Below are 18,917 nucleotides of genomic sequence, written 5' to 3'. Positions count from 1 at the left end.
CCCTTCATCACATATATATCGCGTATCTCCGTTTCTCCTTCGTTCGCTCCCTTACTCTCCCTCTAAAAACCGCATCTCTCTATCGCCCTACATCTTCGTCTTTCTCTTTCTCGCTCTCTGTACCGAGCCAACCAGTCGGGCTTAGCAGCTAGAACGGTAACGCTGGCACAGAGTACCAATGGGGTGATGCAACGGGGTGACCTAGGGGCGAACGAGGCGGTCGGACCCACCATCTCGCCTGCCTACATCAGGAAAATTAAACCAAGCCAAGCGGTGCTTAACGCGCTGGGGCTACATGCGGCCGTGCCACCTCCTCCAACCTCTTCATCCACCTTCGCGTTTCACCCCCGGCGCCATTCCATATCCAGGTTCCCTTTTCGGTCCGAGAACCTCCACCTCCAACATTCTCTACTTTCTACGGATAAGAGCGGCAGTGGTAGCAACAGCGCCTAGCACCAGCCCGATGCTTGGCCGGTACTCACTCATTCACTCCACGCTCCGTCCACGTCCCTACGCTTTTGTTTGTCCAACATCTCCTATATTAAAGAACAGCCGCGGCTGCTGTACGCGCGTAGAAAGAGAGAGTCTTTTTTGCAAAATATTACAAACCCCGCGCTTACCCAATGCAATATCATCGTATGTTTTATTTTTGAAGAAAATATTTCTACGAAGATGATCTAAATCATACAGGAATACTTTCTCACTACGCTCTACATGCAAAATCTTAATACGCTCGGATGATTATGCGTAAGAATGTACCACACGTATACTGCTAGAGTTGAGATTAATTAATACTTTAATATCTGTAAAAAGATTCACAGCGTATTACGATGTAATATGCTGTCTTACCGTTTACATCTTTACATATCTAATATTGGCAATATTTCACTTGTGATGTAATGTTTAATTACTATCGAATTATGAACATATGTATACTACACATTCTATGCAAACATTATCTATCACAGTGTCATGCCATTGTAATGGGCAAATAAAGTTCGACGCGTATGTAATATAATAAATATAAAATGACGCTATACTAAATACGAAAAAAAAAAAAAAATATCGCGACGCACAACACACGCTCAAATTGAATGAAAATACTTACAAGGAAGTGCCGGAAACGCGACGATCGTCGTCCCGAGGCTTATGATAGAATTGCCATTGAGTAGGTGACGTCCCTTCCGCGGGGGAAAGATCATCCCCCGGACGAACATTTTCGTAGGGGCTACCCAATGAGTCGCCACCCTGCACCGGAATTGGCGGCAAGTTCTCGCTATCGGCGTCGCTTTCCACACCGGAGGAAGACCGATGTCCTATTTGAAGTCGACAAAATCGCGTGTAATCGCATATATAACTTTTACTCGTGCAAAAATAGAAATATATATGCAAAATAGAATTGCAATGCAGCGAATGAAAATAACGAAATTATTGAGATATTGCACTACGTTCGTTCAATATATTTTTAGAAATAAAGAATGTACATGGTCATAATTATTGTACAATAAGATATAATAAATTGGAAAAATATGTTATTCTATATTTTGCGCAGAAATAGAGTTCGGGATTAATCGCATCTTCAGCTGTGCCTAACATAACGTTATGCAAATATACACGCAAATCCTTATATGTGGTTAAGAGCGATTTAATTAAATGCGTTGCGGTAAACTAGAAATGTACGTTCCCTCCGTTAATTACATAACCCCTTGTACATCGGTCATGATGCTGCGAAAATAAATTGCATGCAAACGCGGCCTTACTTTTTATCACCGCTGTGATATCTTGAGTGACGTGCGGCGGAAACTGTCCCAGAAGATCAAGCACCGTGTTCTGTCGAGAATCCCTAATGCCCAAATCCACCCCACGATCTAAAAGTGCCCGTACAACTTCCATCTTGCCGCAGAGCGCGGCCTCGTGCATCGCGGTGCCCGCTGACGTTCTCGTATTGACATCAACTCCAGCGGCAAGAAGGACCTCCACGACCGCTCTGTAATAATATTATACAAACATCTCATTGCGTTTTACTTTACGTCTCGAGTAACAAATATGACAGGGCTCGTAAAATGTGCAAAATTTTACATAATTATTTAAAATGGCTATATTTAAGATGGGATTAAGTTTGCTACTATGTAAATAACTCTTCATTCTATCATTTTTAAATAAAATAAAAAATAAAGATAATCTTGATAAGAATATCAAAAAATAAAATAATAATCTGCTCTGGCTGTAATACTTGAGGTTTAAAATGATTCACGGTGAGATAGAAACTAGTTTAAAGATTTTTTTTTTTTTTTTTTTTTTTTTCAGCGACATCCAATGATCGAAACATCTCGATTCTGCGACTTGAGCTGTCCATCCTACAAACTATCAAAAATGCATTTGCCATCAGCACTTAATCTTAAAGCTTAAAATGCAGATTTCGTGCATGGCACGACCTCCTTCCATCGGATTAGATGCATACCATGCACCGACTATGATAACCGCAGCCGTCCGTTGCATATAGGATTGGCGGCTGAAGATCGGATTCGTATGCACCTATGTTTGTTATTACCGTAGCATAGAGGTATTTGTATACTGGCTTACCGAGAGCATCGATATTGAATCCGATAATAGACATTACTCCGCGTCCGCCCCCTCTCTCTCTTTCCCCCCCAACTGATTCCTCTCTGCCAATAACCCCCTCGTCCTCCTATTCTAGCCCCATATAGCTACGTTGGTAGATCCACTAAATATCGTGATGCGCGCGTGAGTTCGACCATCGCAATGTATGCACTCCCCGTACGTGGTCGCGTGCGCGCATATACATCTCAGAGATTCTCAAACTTATCGAGATCTTGTAATAAATACCTAATAAATAGTTAGAACGGAAGAGTTATCGCTTAAATAAACAAGAATATAAAGGAAGAAGATAAAAGAAGAATGGAAAATACATTAAAAATGTAAGAAACACGAAAGTGTGATTTTTTATATAATACATTCCTTTAACATTATTAATTATTAATATAGATATATATATATATAACTTCCTGTGATCCATAATCCACGATCAATTACAGAAGCACATTCGTACAGATCTTTATTAATGCATTGAAATTTTCATCATCCCTCAAGTGTTTTCTATAGTTGCAGTTTGAGAAACGCTGATCTAGCCCAAACGTTCAAACAATTCGTGCGTACGCGTTCGCACTCGTATAGGCGCAAACGTCTCGCGCGCCGTTATTTAACCAAAATTCGAACGATAAAATGTCACGTTCTGCACGCTCTCTTTCTCTCTCTCTCTCTCTCTCTCTCTCTCTCTCTCGCATCCACCCCACATTGCCCACCCCCGACCAATTCTGTTGCACCCTCGCGCTGGCATCGACTGAAAATGCAGCCGCCGGACTGTATATCGCGATACGATCGCATTATAAGCGGCAAGCGCCGGTTAAAGCGATTACCGGCTGCGAGGCTGCATAGAAAAACCGGCGTTATACCCGATTACAATGTGACTGCCGTTTCGTGGCAATTCACGATTCGATTCGACCGCCAATCGGACTGTTACCTCCGTTCATCCCCTCGGTATCCGCCACTTTCGTCTCCATAGCGTCGATTATATAAAAAGCTCAGCGGGATTACAGAGTAACATCGCCCTGTTAAACGAGAACGTATCGCATAGCAACAAATACGAAACGACTAGGTAACGGAGACGTTACGGCGTATGAGATACTGAAATAAAATTTGTTACTAACATAAGAGACTAATGACCTTTCACAATCATCGAAGAATATAGCGGCGGTTATATAGTAATCTTCACCATCTGATCACATACGGTTCGACGTAATCGATTATCGGCTTTGTCACCCTATTACGCGGTTCAATTAATTGAATAATATTACACAAGATATATGATTATGATTATGACATTATTTATCCATATAAAAGCTTCTTCCACTCTAGTTTAATACTTGATGTGTGCGGCTTATTTTACTCGTAATATTTTGAATTTTATATTCGTCATATATTTTACATATAAACAGCATAATACTAGAAATCGATATTTTTTCGAGAGACAGAAAATGATATTTTACCAAAATCACGACCATTCGTTGCTACGATCGCGATTAATATAGGTCGATACGTTTCGGCGGCAGTGATTAATACGATTCTCGTAATCGGGAGGCGGTCAACAATCCGCACGGATGGACAGAGCGACTGCCGACGTGATGCGATCGGATGCATTCGCGTGGCTCGAGGAGGGACGAGAGGGCAATCGACGGGACAGTAATATGGAACGTGTAACCAGTAGAGGGTTGAATCGGATCATGCCAGTCGAAGGACGCATATATCGCATTCGACGGGATTACGCAACGCGGTGCTCTGTGATTGGCTCTAATAGCTAGCGCTGCAAATGGCTCGACATCGTTATGGTTAGCTTGAACGAGTCCATTGTTGTACTTGGACACAATACACGTTGCGCATTATCCAATAATTAGTATGACCATTTCGTGGGAAGAAGTAATACGCGGTCCTTAGATAAATACAAATAGTATACGAATAATGACGCTGACATTGCTAGTATGGTCATAAAGTATAAGTAAACTATGAAAAGAGGAGAAGGGAGAAAATAATGCAACGCTTTTTCAAAATAAGATTATTCCATAAGAAAGTTACCCCTCAAATGTAACAATTAAAAATTAATGTTTAATAAAAATTTTTGTCGATTATATAACAAATTATTCTGTTATACCTACATCAGTAAATAGACTCTTACCTGTGACCATTGCGTGAAGCTAAATGCAAAGGTGTATGCGGGAAGATCAAAGATGAGGAAGAATTACGAAGCGATTCGATTAATTCGGGATGCGTTCGCACGAGTAATTCCACAGTTTCCAATCTGTAAGAAACGATTATATATATGGTATGTTACAATTACACGCCTCTAGAACTCTTATCAAAAATATGCTGCATATTTATGAAATAATAAATACCAACAAATACTGTAAAATATAATATAAAATTACCTATAAAGAGCTGAAAGATATTTATGCAATTTACCTGCCATATTGTGCAGCTAGGTCAAGCGCAGATTCTCCGCGGCTGTTGCGGATACTAGGGTCGCATCCGTATTGCAACAGCTGTGCCACCACTTCCGTATGCCCATACTGTGCGGCACAATGTAGTGCGGTTTCATTATCCTTTGTCTATAAACAGAATATTTAAAGTTTTTTCGAGAGATGTAATACACCTATTGATTCGATATCTCATTGAAATTGAACTCCAAATTATATACTGCATTCAAGTAGATACAATAGATTTTACTAACGCGTGCATACAACAATTTCTCACACGATTAATGAAATGAAAGTCTTGAAATACATCTTGACATGATCAATTTACGCGCTTATAATGTCACAAAACTTTTATGAGATCGATAGTTACTAACTGTTACTAACCGCAAGATTCACTTTCGGTACCGAGGGACCTTGGCTGAGAATTAATCGCACAATTTCCGCATCACCCGCCCAAGCTGCCAAATGAAGCGGCGAGGAACCCTTAGCGTCAACGACATTGGTGGAAGCTTCATATTGGAGCAGTAATCTGACCACATCTCTGTAAATAAAAGTTTTTTAAAACATTAGATAAAATAACCGACCGGTTTTACAATTTAATGAGAGTATCGAGATTTTAATAATGTCTAAAAATATTACAGTATTTTTTTACGAAAAGTATTCAAGATACTGTACCTGTGCCCATTCAGAGCTGCATGATGAAGGGCTGAGTATCCACTGGCATCTTGCACATTAGCTCCTGGTCCTCGACGTAAACTGCAAATGGAAATATTGCTCAATCGTACGATAAGAAAACGATCAATCAAAATCTTTAAATCCTGATTGCTAAATCGCGATGGATAACTTAAATAATTTTGCAAACGAAATCTAAATTGCATAAATTCGTAACATAACAATAGGAAGGAGGCGAGGTCGAATATTTATAAAATATTTCTATTCGTGAGACTTAATTTACAAACTAAAAATCATTTATAACTCAAAAATTATTAATAGATTGGCGTCGAATTAATCGTCGTAATCTTTAGTTTTGCTCCTAATATTCGTGACTTGAAGAAAGTGCGTAACTTCCGGAATATCATATACAGATTCATGGTGCCGAAAAATCGCGCGTTAGATGAAAAATATCGGCGAGTCGGGGTTAAACGGTTAGATGGTGCAATGTGCTGCGAGAATAGGAACAGGCTCGCTAATGAAGCTCCCTGCATCCAACACATGTTCTCATTACGCGCCTTTGTTGCGCTCGCGCGGAGATAAATGTCGCGCCCCCGCAAACACCGTGTAAACGACGGCTCCCTCGGGAAAAGCAGAAGAGCGTTATATAGCACGCTCCTCTCCAGCGACTTATGACTCCCGCCCTCGTCGCCTTCCTGCTTCCTTTTATTGAATCGGATATCCAGATATTCCTGCAACGCTTTGCCCATAGAGGAATTTCTCGTTATCCCATCTCTCTCCAAGTAGATTTGATTGGAGGAATGAAGGGTAGAGCGGGGTCGGCAGCTATTCAGCCGTCCTCGAAGCGTTGAGTATCCGCGTTCAAAGGCGCTCGAATTGACTGGATTTCGAGAATATCCAGAAAAAGGGTCGAATAAAGTTTGTATAAAAGTGAATTCCTTTTTTTATTTTTACGAAGCGTGGGGATAAGAGAGTATTAACCATGAAAAAAATTTAAGCGCACTATAAAAAACAATTTTTTGAAAGCTTACAGTAAGAAACATTGACTATTATGAACTGATTGACTACATTGAAGATCCAAATATTTAGCAATAATTATCGATTATGTGAAAAACTGCAATTAATATTGTCATTTCACAGCAATAAAGTTCAAACGATCGTAACTGCACTAGCATAGTCAAACTAGCATAGTCTGATAATATTTTAATAATGCACATGTAATAAAATTATTTTCAATATCTAATTAATTCCCTAAATCCACTGCTTATTATTTTCTTACAACCCTATGAATGTACGCAAAAATTAAACTCTAATATTATGAACCTTAGAAAAGCCTTTTAACTCAAGAATATTAACAAGAAAAATGTATTGTTACAAAGACTAAAATTCTAATTTAATAATATCGTAATATATGCCATATCTTTTGGGAAAACTTACGTACAATATATATAATCGATTATTTTTGTAGTATAATCGCATCGAAATATGTCTTAATGAGAAATGTTATAAGCAGCAGTAATATAGACCTTAGATGACTAATAAATGCCATAGAGCTCAAGCACGTGAGAGAACGATATTTGCACAGCTCTTATATAACTTCGATATGTGAAGAGTAAAGCGCAAAAATATATATACGTATATATGTTGCACCCTCAATCTATCGTTCAGAAAGCAAACTTACGAATATCAGAGGAACTATAAATGAGTTTTTTTTATTGACAAGCTAACATATAATAAATGTTATATTTATTGTACATGCATATGACAAAATGTATTCGAACATTCTCTACGATGCTTTGATATGCAAGGCAACTGATGAAACGTGATCGTGTAAAGTGATCGATTTAATTAATAATTAAATTCAAAACGCAATCTATAATTAAATCACCGATTGCTATCATCGTTCGTATTAGTTCCAAGTGATCTAAATCGCTAGAATCCGTTATCGACCGCAAACTCGCATGTATTGTATATAAGGGAATGTAGAGGCTTTTCCCTCGTCAAGGGAGCGTATACACACGTTTCAATCCCACACGCTCATATGACGTCGTCGTCAAAGCATCGCGCTCAGTTTACAAAACAATTACGTAAGCGGGAGATTTTTTTCCACTACGAGCGGTACATCAAAGCGCGTCGTCATTAACTAACGTCGTCATTAACCCGTCGAAGATATACGCACTTTAAATCGCTGACTTTCCGTAGACGGGCACACGACGATCGAGAGACATAGGCCCGAGAGCTCTCCCCTTCAACTTCTCGAAAAACTCTTGTACCATTGTAATGGAGATCAAATAAAATTGTATCGTACAAGAGCGATATTGCAAGTCTGGCAAAACGGGCGCACCACTCATCTCAAAGAAAAACCGCACGGCATAAAGAAATATAACGAGCATCGCTAGTATCAAGGAAAATACGCGCGTGATTTGTTTTCGACCGTCTCATAGAATGCATCTTCAATTATCGATTTATCAGCAATTAATTCTTTCTCTGCTGTTAATTTTTTTTTCTTGCGCTGCTATCGATAAGTTTTAAGCCTCGATCAGACACACATACACACACACACACACACATGCGCGCGCGCACATATATATATCTCTTTTTTTTATTTGCGTCAATATTTCTCTTTCTCTCTCGATATCATCGAGCCGAGACGGGTATTTGTTTTCCGCGCCCTAACAATAACAAGGGTGGCACACTATTCTTAAAGCCATACACGGTGCACCGTTATGCGTGCACGTTTCCGCACACATACACGCGCATATACACTATATCGGAATGACCAAGAAGTACTCGCGTGCCCGACCCTGGTTAGTGAAGAACATTTGACTCTCTTTTTCTATCCCTCCTCCTTTCCCATGTCGCCCTTTCGCTTTTCGTCCGCCCCATTCATCGAGTTCATCCGCTCTCCCAGGTTCCTTAATTAAACCCTGAAGATTGTCTGCAAAAAGGACATCGTCGGTACCCCGTCTCTGAACATTACGAATGAAACGACGAAGGGACAGGAGAAATATAGACGGGGAGGAGGACGATCATTGGTGGAAAGACCGTCTGTCGGACACCGTATAATGGTAATTTCTTGTTGGTCTTAATCAAGAAGTTGTGGAATCAAAATGAATATCGTGGGTCAACTTTTAGTACTCTTTATATATATATTGTATATATATACGTTTGATCGTAGCCATTGTTTTTGTCCATCTTGAGAAAAAGAATTAGTATGTTTATCTGAATAACAATAATTAAGATCGATGAACAATATCTTTAGTATATTAATAGTGTGAATCAAAAATATGCAGAACATTACAAATAAAACTTTTATATACGAGAATATAATATAAATTTTTTCAATTTAAATTCCATAAGATCTTATATTATAACATACAGTGTGTAATATTGTTTCAAAAATAAAAAGAAAATAATTGCATAAATCTTAAGATTTTTGTCGAAATCACTATATTATTTTAAAAAGAATTAAAAACAGTATTTTTATGCATTATAATGAATGACGCGATGCGATAACGAACATGCTATAAACATAATATATTAATTAAGTTTCCATAAACATCTCAAGAATAGAGGAAGACAAATATAAAACATGGATAAACGAACTTCTATAGAGCTCTTTTCGATGCCGTGAACGTGAGTATTTAGTGCGAACGCACCCTTCTGCCGGAGGCAAAGCGTAGAGGAAAACTAGGCTGAGAGAGAGAGAGAAGAAGAGAAGGAGAAAGCGGATAAAGAGGAGGAAGAAAGAGAGACAGAGATTGGAAAGGAACGGAGAGGGAACGAGAGCACGAGAGGGAAGCTGTAAGGGTGTATACGTGCGAGGGGTGCTAGGGCACATCAATCGATAGTTTCCTCCGGCAAAGAAGAGAGCTTGTACGTGCTGACGTAGCCGAATGTCCTTCTTCGAGAACACCTCGCGACAGGTGCCTTAGAAAAAAGAGATTACCAAAGCATTTGCATTTAATGTAGTTATACAGAGTGCTTTAAAATCAGTAACAGTAGATTCTAATCTCGAAAAAATATGAACTTGATTTTCCTTTGATAAAAAAAAACCGGATAAAATATTATAATTCAACAATGAAAATATATCAGTTTATCCGAAACCATTTATTGACATTCAATCATGATGTATTTATATAATCGATCTACCAAAAATTATTTCCAATAAGTTCATTATATTACATATAATGTACGCTGTATATATATTGATCTCCTTACGTTCCTCGCACAAAAGAAATTTCATAATCCTTTCTCACGAAGTTATAGTTAAAATTATTACACTGATACAAAGTCAATAGCGTGCAGCGAACAAAGGATAAACACATTCGCGGGCGCTCGTACATGAAAAGTGGTGCGTCCACTTCGCGATTAGCATCGCAAAATATTCTCGGCTCCCCTGTCGAAGTGATGCCGAGGGACTCGGGGACATTCTCTCAGGGCGGTGGCGTTTTATATTGCTTTTCTGTGATCTCGACGAGGAGGGCAAAAAGGCAAGCGCGCATCGGGCGGTGAAGAGATCGCGAAGCAGCGAGGAGAGATCGCGCGGGAGAGCTCGCCGCAGGCTGGCTTTGTAGTTATGAACAAGTTGCACAGCACCGACGACAGACACGAGAGACAATTCGTTAGAGAAGCAGCGCGTTTGTCATGATACATTTAAGAACCACCGACGGCAAATTGCCTCCCTTCTACTAACTCTTAAGAAAATATAAGAGAGACCGCAAAAATCTTTCTTCCTCTCTTCAATATTTATATATATACAATATTTAAATTACATAAATATATATTATTTGATTATGGTGAAATTGTATTTTCCTTATTGACTTTTTGATAATAGATTTAATAGTAGAATAGTTTTTGCTTTCGAATATTATTCAAATAGAATCATAACTCAATTTCAAGATTTAATCCAAACTAAGATGCGATTGATATTAGAAAAATGTACTTGCTATTTTCATAATTTGTCTTCTTATTTTAAACTTTGGTGTCTATCCTGGTCTAAGAGAGAAATATGAAGCTAGATAGTGTATATTTTTCAATATCCTTAATTTGCATTTATCTTGACAGGAGGCTTGCTCCAGAATAACAAACAGATTTTCTCTCTCATCCTTGTCATCTATTATCTTTTTTCATCAGTCGCGCGACGCAACCGCTCTTAAAATGCGTGAATACGCTCGTAGCACGTGCGCACGCACGCATGCACGCGCTCACGTACGAGTCCCTCAAGGAAAAAAACAAATCGTGAGCTTCTTGCGCCGCAGCATGACTTAATTAATGGAAGGGCAAGGAGTGTCGACAAAGTCCGTCTTTGTCGAGGAGTTCGCGGCACTGGGTCAATAAAGAGCGCCGCCGTGTCGACAACGGTGTTTCACTAATTACGCGAGCGTCGCTCGCTTGAAACGACACGATCGGCAATCGCGGTGTAATTAAATGAAGCGAGAGCGCGACGCGATAATAAATTAATTCGGATTTACTTCTCAAAGTTCGATCGATTCTCGCTTTACACATCTGGTGATTATCGTCTGTTTATATGATGATGTAAGTATTAAGATTTTTTATGCTATATATATATAAATTTTAAGTAATCTCTCCCACTCTCTCTGTCTTGCAATGATTAATATATTATATTTACATCCAATTTTTTGTCATCCAAACACATTAAAAGAACTTTTGATCTTCACAATTTTGAGATTTATTTATCTAAACATAAAAATCTTATAATCACATTCAGAATATAAATAATACAAGTCTCTTTTTTTTTTACTTTAAGTCTTACTACTTTTTAACTTTATGATTACATATAAAATAATAAAGATAAAAATTTAGCACAGTTAATGACTCATTAGTCATTAACAAAATATACTGTATCGCAAATGAATACTATTTTTTAATGTAGCAATATTAAAATAAATATCGATTAGTATTAGTGAGAAACGTGAAATAACTTATTAAGTTTATTCTCATCATGATCGATTCAAAACTTAAATGTTATGTCATTCCAAAATAATTATACGAGCTTGAAATAATATTATATATACAGAAAATGGAGCCGTGTAGATAGTGCTTTAGTATCGCGCAAATTGATGCGAATATCGCATTGCTTGATGGGCGCACAGGAGCGTTTGACAGATGAATGAAGGATTGTTTTACTCTGATTTTGACGATAATGACGACATTGCGTATACACCGGTCGTTAATTTATTTCCGCGCGAAACTTTTTCGTCGAGCTCGAAGCGCTTGTTCACGTCTATCCGATTATTCGTCAGCGCGTTCTCGCGAATAAACGCGAAATTACGAGGCATTCCCACGGTAATACACGCGCTCGCAGAACCGTTTGCAATTAGCGTTGATTCATTCACGAAGGATTTAATAGTGCCGGCACGGCGTGAAAAGGTAAAATAAAACCGATCACCGCACAGTCTCCGTTCCTTCCCAAGGGCTATCGCGCGTGGAGCGTTATCGGACCCTTGAAAATAAATAGCCGCTCACCAAATAGATCCATCTATCTATCACCGCAAATAGAAAATGGAGCGACTCGATAAGCGCGTTGCAGGCAACGCTCGCAAATAGACAGGAGTGATATAATAATATATTACATATTTCACGCGCGCGATAAAACTTTACATTCTTAGATTCTTGCCCTTTATATATTTTTCCGCATTATTATATAGTTTTTTAACATTACGTGAAAAAAATATAAATGCTAAATAGTGTTAATTATTTTACATTAGTAATGTAGAGAAGGAAATACATTCATGTGGTTTCAGATAATTGACAGCAGAGTCCTTGCTCGTTATCAACGCATTTGCATGAAACGTCACCAGTATATGCACGTATGATTCATGATTACGATAAAAATAATTAGTGAATAAGACTATTGAACAAAATATTACTTATTGACATACACCACAATTATATTTCAACAGAATTAAATGTTTCTAATAACAAGACATGATTTAATCGCGACATTCGTGTTTTACTTTCATTATTTATTAATTAATTCTTTCATTATTGATGTTTCATTATTGAATCGACACGTAAAATCGAAATAGAAATCTCGATAACGCAGATGTGTCCTCGACCTAGATTAAAGGTGGAAACGCGACCAATAATTGTATAATTAACGATAGAACTAACGGCAAAAATCCTGGAGAGTGAGCAATGACAGTGGCAGCCGAGGATTAATCGAACGAGGACACGATACGTTCGATCGAGCGTGAGAGAATTATCATGAGAAGCGTCAACATGGAAAAAAAAAGAAAAGAACTACGTGTACTCATTCATCCTGAGAGTCCGTTTACCTCGATCGCGCGAGTTTCTTCATCGGCTGCCGCGAAGAAAATTACGAAATCGAACAGATTGTACGTAGAACGAGAGGTATCTTTGCGACAACCTTATCGGCGAAACACGGATCGGAGTACATTGAAACGAGCACGAGATGTGCGGCGACGGTTCGATAATGGAATGCGCGAGACGACGTCTCGTGCCTACGTCGACGATTCCGGGCGAGACCGGAGATAGATGGTTAAATCGCCGAAAAGCCGAGAGCCCCTGTACGGGGTCGGGAAGGAAGAAACAATCTCGGTAATGAGGAAAGGCGTCGACGAGTAAATGTGTCAAGCTCGCTGCATAGTGACACCCACCTTGCCAGTGGACCACTCCTCTTGGCTCGCTGACCGAGGATCTTCTCGACTACGGTGACGTTGCCGCTCCTCGCTGCCTCGAGCAGCTCCTGATCCTTGCCCATAGTCCATTTACACAGCGATCAAGCCGCGATGTTCGCCCGCACACTTGTCAATTTGTGTTTTCACTACGATTACTCGCGTTTCATTGATCCAACGTGGCCATCTTGAATGAACTGGCGCGCCGTCACACGGCGACCTCGCGAGGCTACAGCGTACGAGACTACGGTTCACGAGACTACGTGAGCGCGAGCAAGAAAGCATTGAATGAATGGTGCAAGCGAGACGACGAGAGTCTCGCACGTGACGCGCGCGCGAGCGCCGCCGACGTGCACAAGCGCCGCGAACGTCAACGAGCGTAGAGAGCCGACGAGAGCCGAACAGAACCGAGTCTCACGTAACAGCTGTTGCTCCGTACTGATTTTTTGTCGCGAACAAAACGCCGGTTCAGAATCTGAACAACGATTTGAGCGAGTAAGTACGTGATACACAGTGTATGTCGAAATGAAGCGAGTTGTTTTTACCTTTCTATTGGCTCTGACATTATTTCTCGATGAGGCGACGACGATGTTAAATAATACGACAACCTATAGTGATTCCGCATCCGGTAAGCTATAACCTCAATATTCAACGAGAATTTATTAAGCAACTTGTAAACATTCTTCGCGTGTTTCGTGTTATGTATGGGTAACTGCGTTCAATAAATGACGATTAATCGATTGTTTTATAATAAAATTTGTTGTGTGTGTGAATCTATACGTCCATTATACACAATTGCTACTCAACGGAATACATCCGTCTTGATTAATGTCTTGATTTATTTATTGCGAAATATAACGAAATTTAATAACTACATATATATTAATTCTCTGTATTTTTTGTTTCATATCTAAAATTATATATATTTAGAACACTATTTTTATAGATTGTTTACTCGCGCGACATTATAGGTTAGATAGATATAGAAACGTTACAGAGAAAGATCTAATTTCTTATAATAACAAATATTTATAATGTAATTATCTTCATTAAAAAGAGTATAGAGATTTGATATATTGCATTACAGATGATGTCAGAATAATAATATCTTTATGGAATCATAATAAGAATAACGCCTTTAAACAACGAATAAATTTAATCCCGTTCAGTCGTTTAAACATAACTGTGACAGATATTCCATCGGATATTTGGTTTATTATATTACAAATTCATACTTTTCAATATAATGCCACGATAGCTTACGATAAAGAACTGCTTGATAAAGTATCGAACAGAAGTCTATTTGGATCAAACATTGGTCTGTACGTAAAAACACATAACGTAACAACCCCAATACAGGTATTTTTGAAGCACTATAATTTACATAATCTCGATGCATTACTCACGATTGTCGCATACGATCGAAATGGTAAGTACAAATAATATTAATTAATTATATATGTATATATATCTTTCTCTCACATTTTCCTTTTCCGAACAACATTTAATCGAATTAAATCTGACACGAAATGGTGTCAATTAAAATAATATAAAATTAATAGCCATATTATAATTGTGTGCAAGGTAATATTATCTGCTTGATAAAGACCGAAAAATTATACATTATAGTAAATTAAATAGCCGTACGTAATGTTGATCGCGCGATAGCACGTGTAAATCGTAAATCACATCAAGATATATATTCGATTAATTTGCGAATACATTTTCATTATCAGTCGTGTGTAAATGGGTTGAATAGCTAATCGTTTTCAACGGTGAACGTAATGGCAAAATTGGTTGAGTATCGAGAGAATTTCACCAACGTCGTTCATTGGTCGATTATTGTTCTCCGCAGCACCGATACCGGGTGGATGTAACATGGAATTCGATATTGAGATTGCCCCGTATCAAAACCTGCGTACAGAAAATGAAATGATAATAGTCGATACACAACCAGCCTCGATGCTCGTTGATAACAGCTTACCGACTCTATGCGAAACAAATCCGGTGCAACACAAAATGTACCGTCTTTATCTGCCTAGGCAGGATTTTACTCCGGACACATACTTCGAGGCGATCACGAGTATGCTGACCACACAAGACATTATGCAGAATGGCGACGAGGTATCTCACGTTACTCGTCTAGACCGATAAATTTCAATTCTAAAAGATTCTTAGAATTTATATTGCGTTATCGTCACGTTTATCGTCATTTCTTCTAATTCAATTTATTCTGATTTATCAAGTAGGAAACTGGCAGATAAGGCTACTATTACTTTAATTTATATGCGGAGAATTACGCAGAGAAAATATTATAGTAAAAATTACAATATAATTGTTGTAATCGTGAAACACACGCATACTGACTTATAAGAGAAATCATGATATTTTTATTCAAAAATATATTTTAAATATATACATATTATATTTTACGAAAGAATACTTATTTATTCAAATATTTTGATGCACAAATAAATGCATAATTTATAATTTTTATAGTAATAAATATCTTAATATATTCCATTATATTTCAACTTGAGACAATAAATATTGTAAATGAGAATTTTTCATGTAATTTGTACTGCAAAGTTTTCTCCATGTAGAATAAGTAACTCTACAATATAACAATGCCGACAGAGACAATTAACGAAGATTATTGAATCTTGACTTTTTTAGAAAAGAATAATATATCACTTTATATATTATAATTAAAAAGAATCAACATATATGTGATTAGAAATATTTCTTACTAGATACCGCCTACTCTTATGAGTCCTATGAGACGTATTTACAGTGCATATACTGGTACAGGATCTGTTTATGCCGCAATTGCCATACATGGCAATTATTCTTCGGCTTATATCCCGATTTTTACATATGCTTGCAGCCCGTTATTATATCCAGAGACCTGTCAAGTTTTAAGTATGTTTCATTTCACAAATTTTTCTTTAAGCCACAAGTTCATATTTTTTATAATAATTATGAATGTAGTGAGTTGTATTTGAAATGTTATATATTTCTATCGGAGACAGAATATATATATTGTATATTTCTCACGGTAATAAAATAATTTTTTTAACGAATCAATAATGTAATAGACGGATTATTTCGGGAGCAATAAATTTTCTTTATTTTTCCAGATTTTTCTCTCTAGTTTTCTAACGAAGTATTTTCAATTAACATGGCGAGATTATGAGATTATGCGTCTTTTTATGTTTATAAATTGATCAACTAATTATTTGTCGTTTCATTGTTCTTTTAGATGACACGTTTGCAAAGATGATTTGCGCGTTGGTTCTAATCATAGGTTTCCTGTTAATTATTATCGGACATAAATATACTTACATAAATCGTTTAATAACGAGTTGTATGATGGGCGGTATTTTTGGATACACTCTGGCGATAGGCCTCAGTGATCACAGCACTACAAGTAATTTTACAGCTTGTATTCTATTCAAAATTTCAATGAAATGATATATATTAAATATATTAACTTACCTCGAATTGCACACAGGTTTTGTTAGTTGTTGTCTTTTGCAGTTAACATTCTAATAGGTTCAACGTCTGCCATTCTTGCTGTAGCCTTATCGGCGTTTTTACGTTCGGCTTGCGAATTATGTACGTTCTTAAGCAATTTACCATTGGGATTTCTCTGTGCATGCATCACATACCTCTACGCTCCAGGTACATGTTATATTTAACATGTTATATTAACAGAATCGCATTTCATAAAATGATTACAAGATTTGTAATTGATTAGAAGAATAAGAAATATATAAGTTATTTTACGCGCTCGGTCTTAGGGGGTAGTTTTCGTATTTGACTATTTTTTTCCGCGTGAATGAAAGATGATTTATTTCCTACCGTCTGATTATAAGACTTGTAACTTCACGAAAAACGACTCAGGATGTAGCATACGTGGAAAGCGAAGGTGGGAACCGTAGCCTCTCCACGCCGTGATGTTCGCGAAGGGCTGTTGCGAATTATAGGAAAATAATGAAAGCCAGGCTTAAAAGCGGAGGGATAGAGCGCGCGACCGTGGGTGGGAGCTACCGCCGCTACCCCGAAGTTAGTTCGAGTTTGGCGAAGGGATGAGAGGCGCACAGTCAGTTTCTCCCCGTAGCTTCTATCAATGCTGGCCGCTCATGTGGAAACCTCGCCCGTCGAATCCCCCCATGCAGAAGCGGTATAGCGCATCACGTTGCCTCCCACCTTTCTCACCATAACGCCGCGACTACCCTTCGCCACCCTCGCCTAAGCACGAAACGCAAAAATGCGTTCATCGCCGCGCGCGGGATTGCACACACGCGCACGTAACATCGGTCTCACCCTCCCCCTTACAGTGCGAACTTCCACGGCACGGTATAACCAGCTTGGAAGATTCGCATTTACCTAATTGTGTCCCCGTATTTATTCTGCGCCGGGACCTATTTAGATTGCACGATGCGTGTATACGCAACTGAACAGACCGATCTATTTTGTCGACAGATGATCGCGATCGTTGTTTACTTTAAGCCGACAATTCGGTCACGCCGATGTTAAAACGCACGATTATGCTGTTACGAAAAGCATCCGCTCGTTCGTTAATTAGATCGTCGAAATTTTCGCGCTCGATTTTGGCACACGTTGAAGTTATGATGATGAAAACGAATATTGAATTTGTTATTTTTTTGTAGCATGCATGTTTTATATTCTGGAACGTGATTGGTTATTCTGGCCTATGTTCGTAAGTTTAATGCTTACAATAGCTGTACTTCTGACAAAAATGCCCTACATCGCGGGAATAATCACGCGTGCTGTTTTTGGATCTTATTTCGTGATTATCGCTATTGATTATTATACCGGAAGTAATTTGAAGTATATTATTCTTACTTTTATCAGGAGAGTCACCATATCTGAGTTTCGTTTAGCATTTGTATATCCGCCATATCAACATGCAGGTATGCTATTTTTTTTTATGTATAAAAATAATTCGATATTGACAGTATTTTATTGAGACTAATTATTTTCAGATGTAACCTTGATAATTATCTGGTTTGTGCTGATAATAGCACAATTTTTTATACAAGGATGCGCCAAATTATGTGAAAAAATGTCTGAGGAACTGGTAGAATCTGCAGGGAACAACACAGAAACAACAGTTTTGATTCCAAAAGAAAGAAAAAAATCTTACAGCCGATATTACCGAAAGCCATATAAATCATACAGTCGATATTATCGAAAACCATATAATCGATATAATCTGTTATAACAACATATATATCAATATTGTATAATACAAACCTGTTTTGTGTATATTTTGTCCTAAATATAAAAAAAAATATAATGTTTGATTAAGATTATATGTAACAATGATGAGCAACCTTTATATTTGATAAAATATATTTGAAATTATATTTTTTTGTTTATTTTAATTTATTTTTCTTTAGAAACTGATATTTATTTTCAATTTAATAAACAAAATGTATGTTTTTTTATATAATTGATTTAAAGTATATAATGAACAATCATGAATTGTAAAAGATGAAATTGTACA

The 18,917-nt window shown here is 37.8% G+C and overlaps 2 protein-coding genes across 2 annotated transcripts in view; one reads left to right on the top strand and one right to left on the bottom strand.

Annotated features, from left to right (window-relative positions):
* Positions 1-13,641, bottom strand: part of LOC138938386 (ankyrin repeat and SAM domain-containing protein 1A) — a 39,617-nt gene extending 25,976 nt beyond the window's left edge. Inside the window, exons 1-8 of the mRNA XM_070305300.1 lie at positions 13,364-13,641; positions 5,724-5,804; positions 5,433-5,589; positions 5,035-5,180; positions 4,751-4,873; positions 1,761-1,987; positions 1,109-1,316; positions 760-772 (exon numbers count right to left, since the gene is read on the bottom strand). Of these exons, the coding sequence (XP_070161401.1) occupies positions 760-772; positions 1,109-1,316; positions 1,761-1,987; positions 4,751-4,873; positions 5,035-5,180; positions 5,433-5,589; positions 5,724-5,804; positions 13,364-13,467 (1,059 nt within the window). The 5' untranslated portion in view covers positions 13,468-13,641. The remainder of the gene's footprint in view (positions 1-759; positions 773-1,108; positions 1,317-1,760; positions 1,988-4,750; positions 4,874-5,034; positions 5,181-5,432; positions 5,590-5,723; positions 5,805-13,363) is intronic.
* On the top strand, positions 12,854-18,817 carry LOC138938401 (transmembrane 7 superfamily member 3). The gene is made up of 8 exons (XM_070305316.1): positions 12,854-14,009; positions 14,469-14,810; positions 15,237-15,505; positions 16,135-16,303; positions 16,644-16,811; positions 16,922-17,065; positions 18,058-18,321; positions 18,394-18,817. Exons 1-8 carry the CDS (start codon positions 13,907-13,909, stop codon positions 18,630-18,632), a joined length of 1,698 nt encoding a protein of 565 aa, XP_070161417.1. The 5' UTR covers positions 12,854-13,906; the 3' UTR covers positions 18,633-18,817.
* Positions 18,818-18,917: the final 100 nt, after the last annotated feature.

This window comes from Polyergus mexicanus, unplaced genomic scaffold, assembly GCF_030449975.1.
Source record: "Polyergus mexicanus isolate NDT 795.1 unplaced genomic scaffold, iyPolMexi1.0 SCAF_12, whole genome shotgun sequence".
NCBI classification, from domain to species: domain Eukaryota; kingdom Metazoa; phylum Arthropoda; class Insecta; order Hymenoptera; family Formicidae; genus Polyergus; species Polyergus mexicanus.
This window is presented reverse-complemented; position numbering and strand designations above follow the sequence as displayed.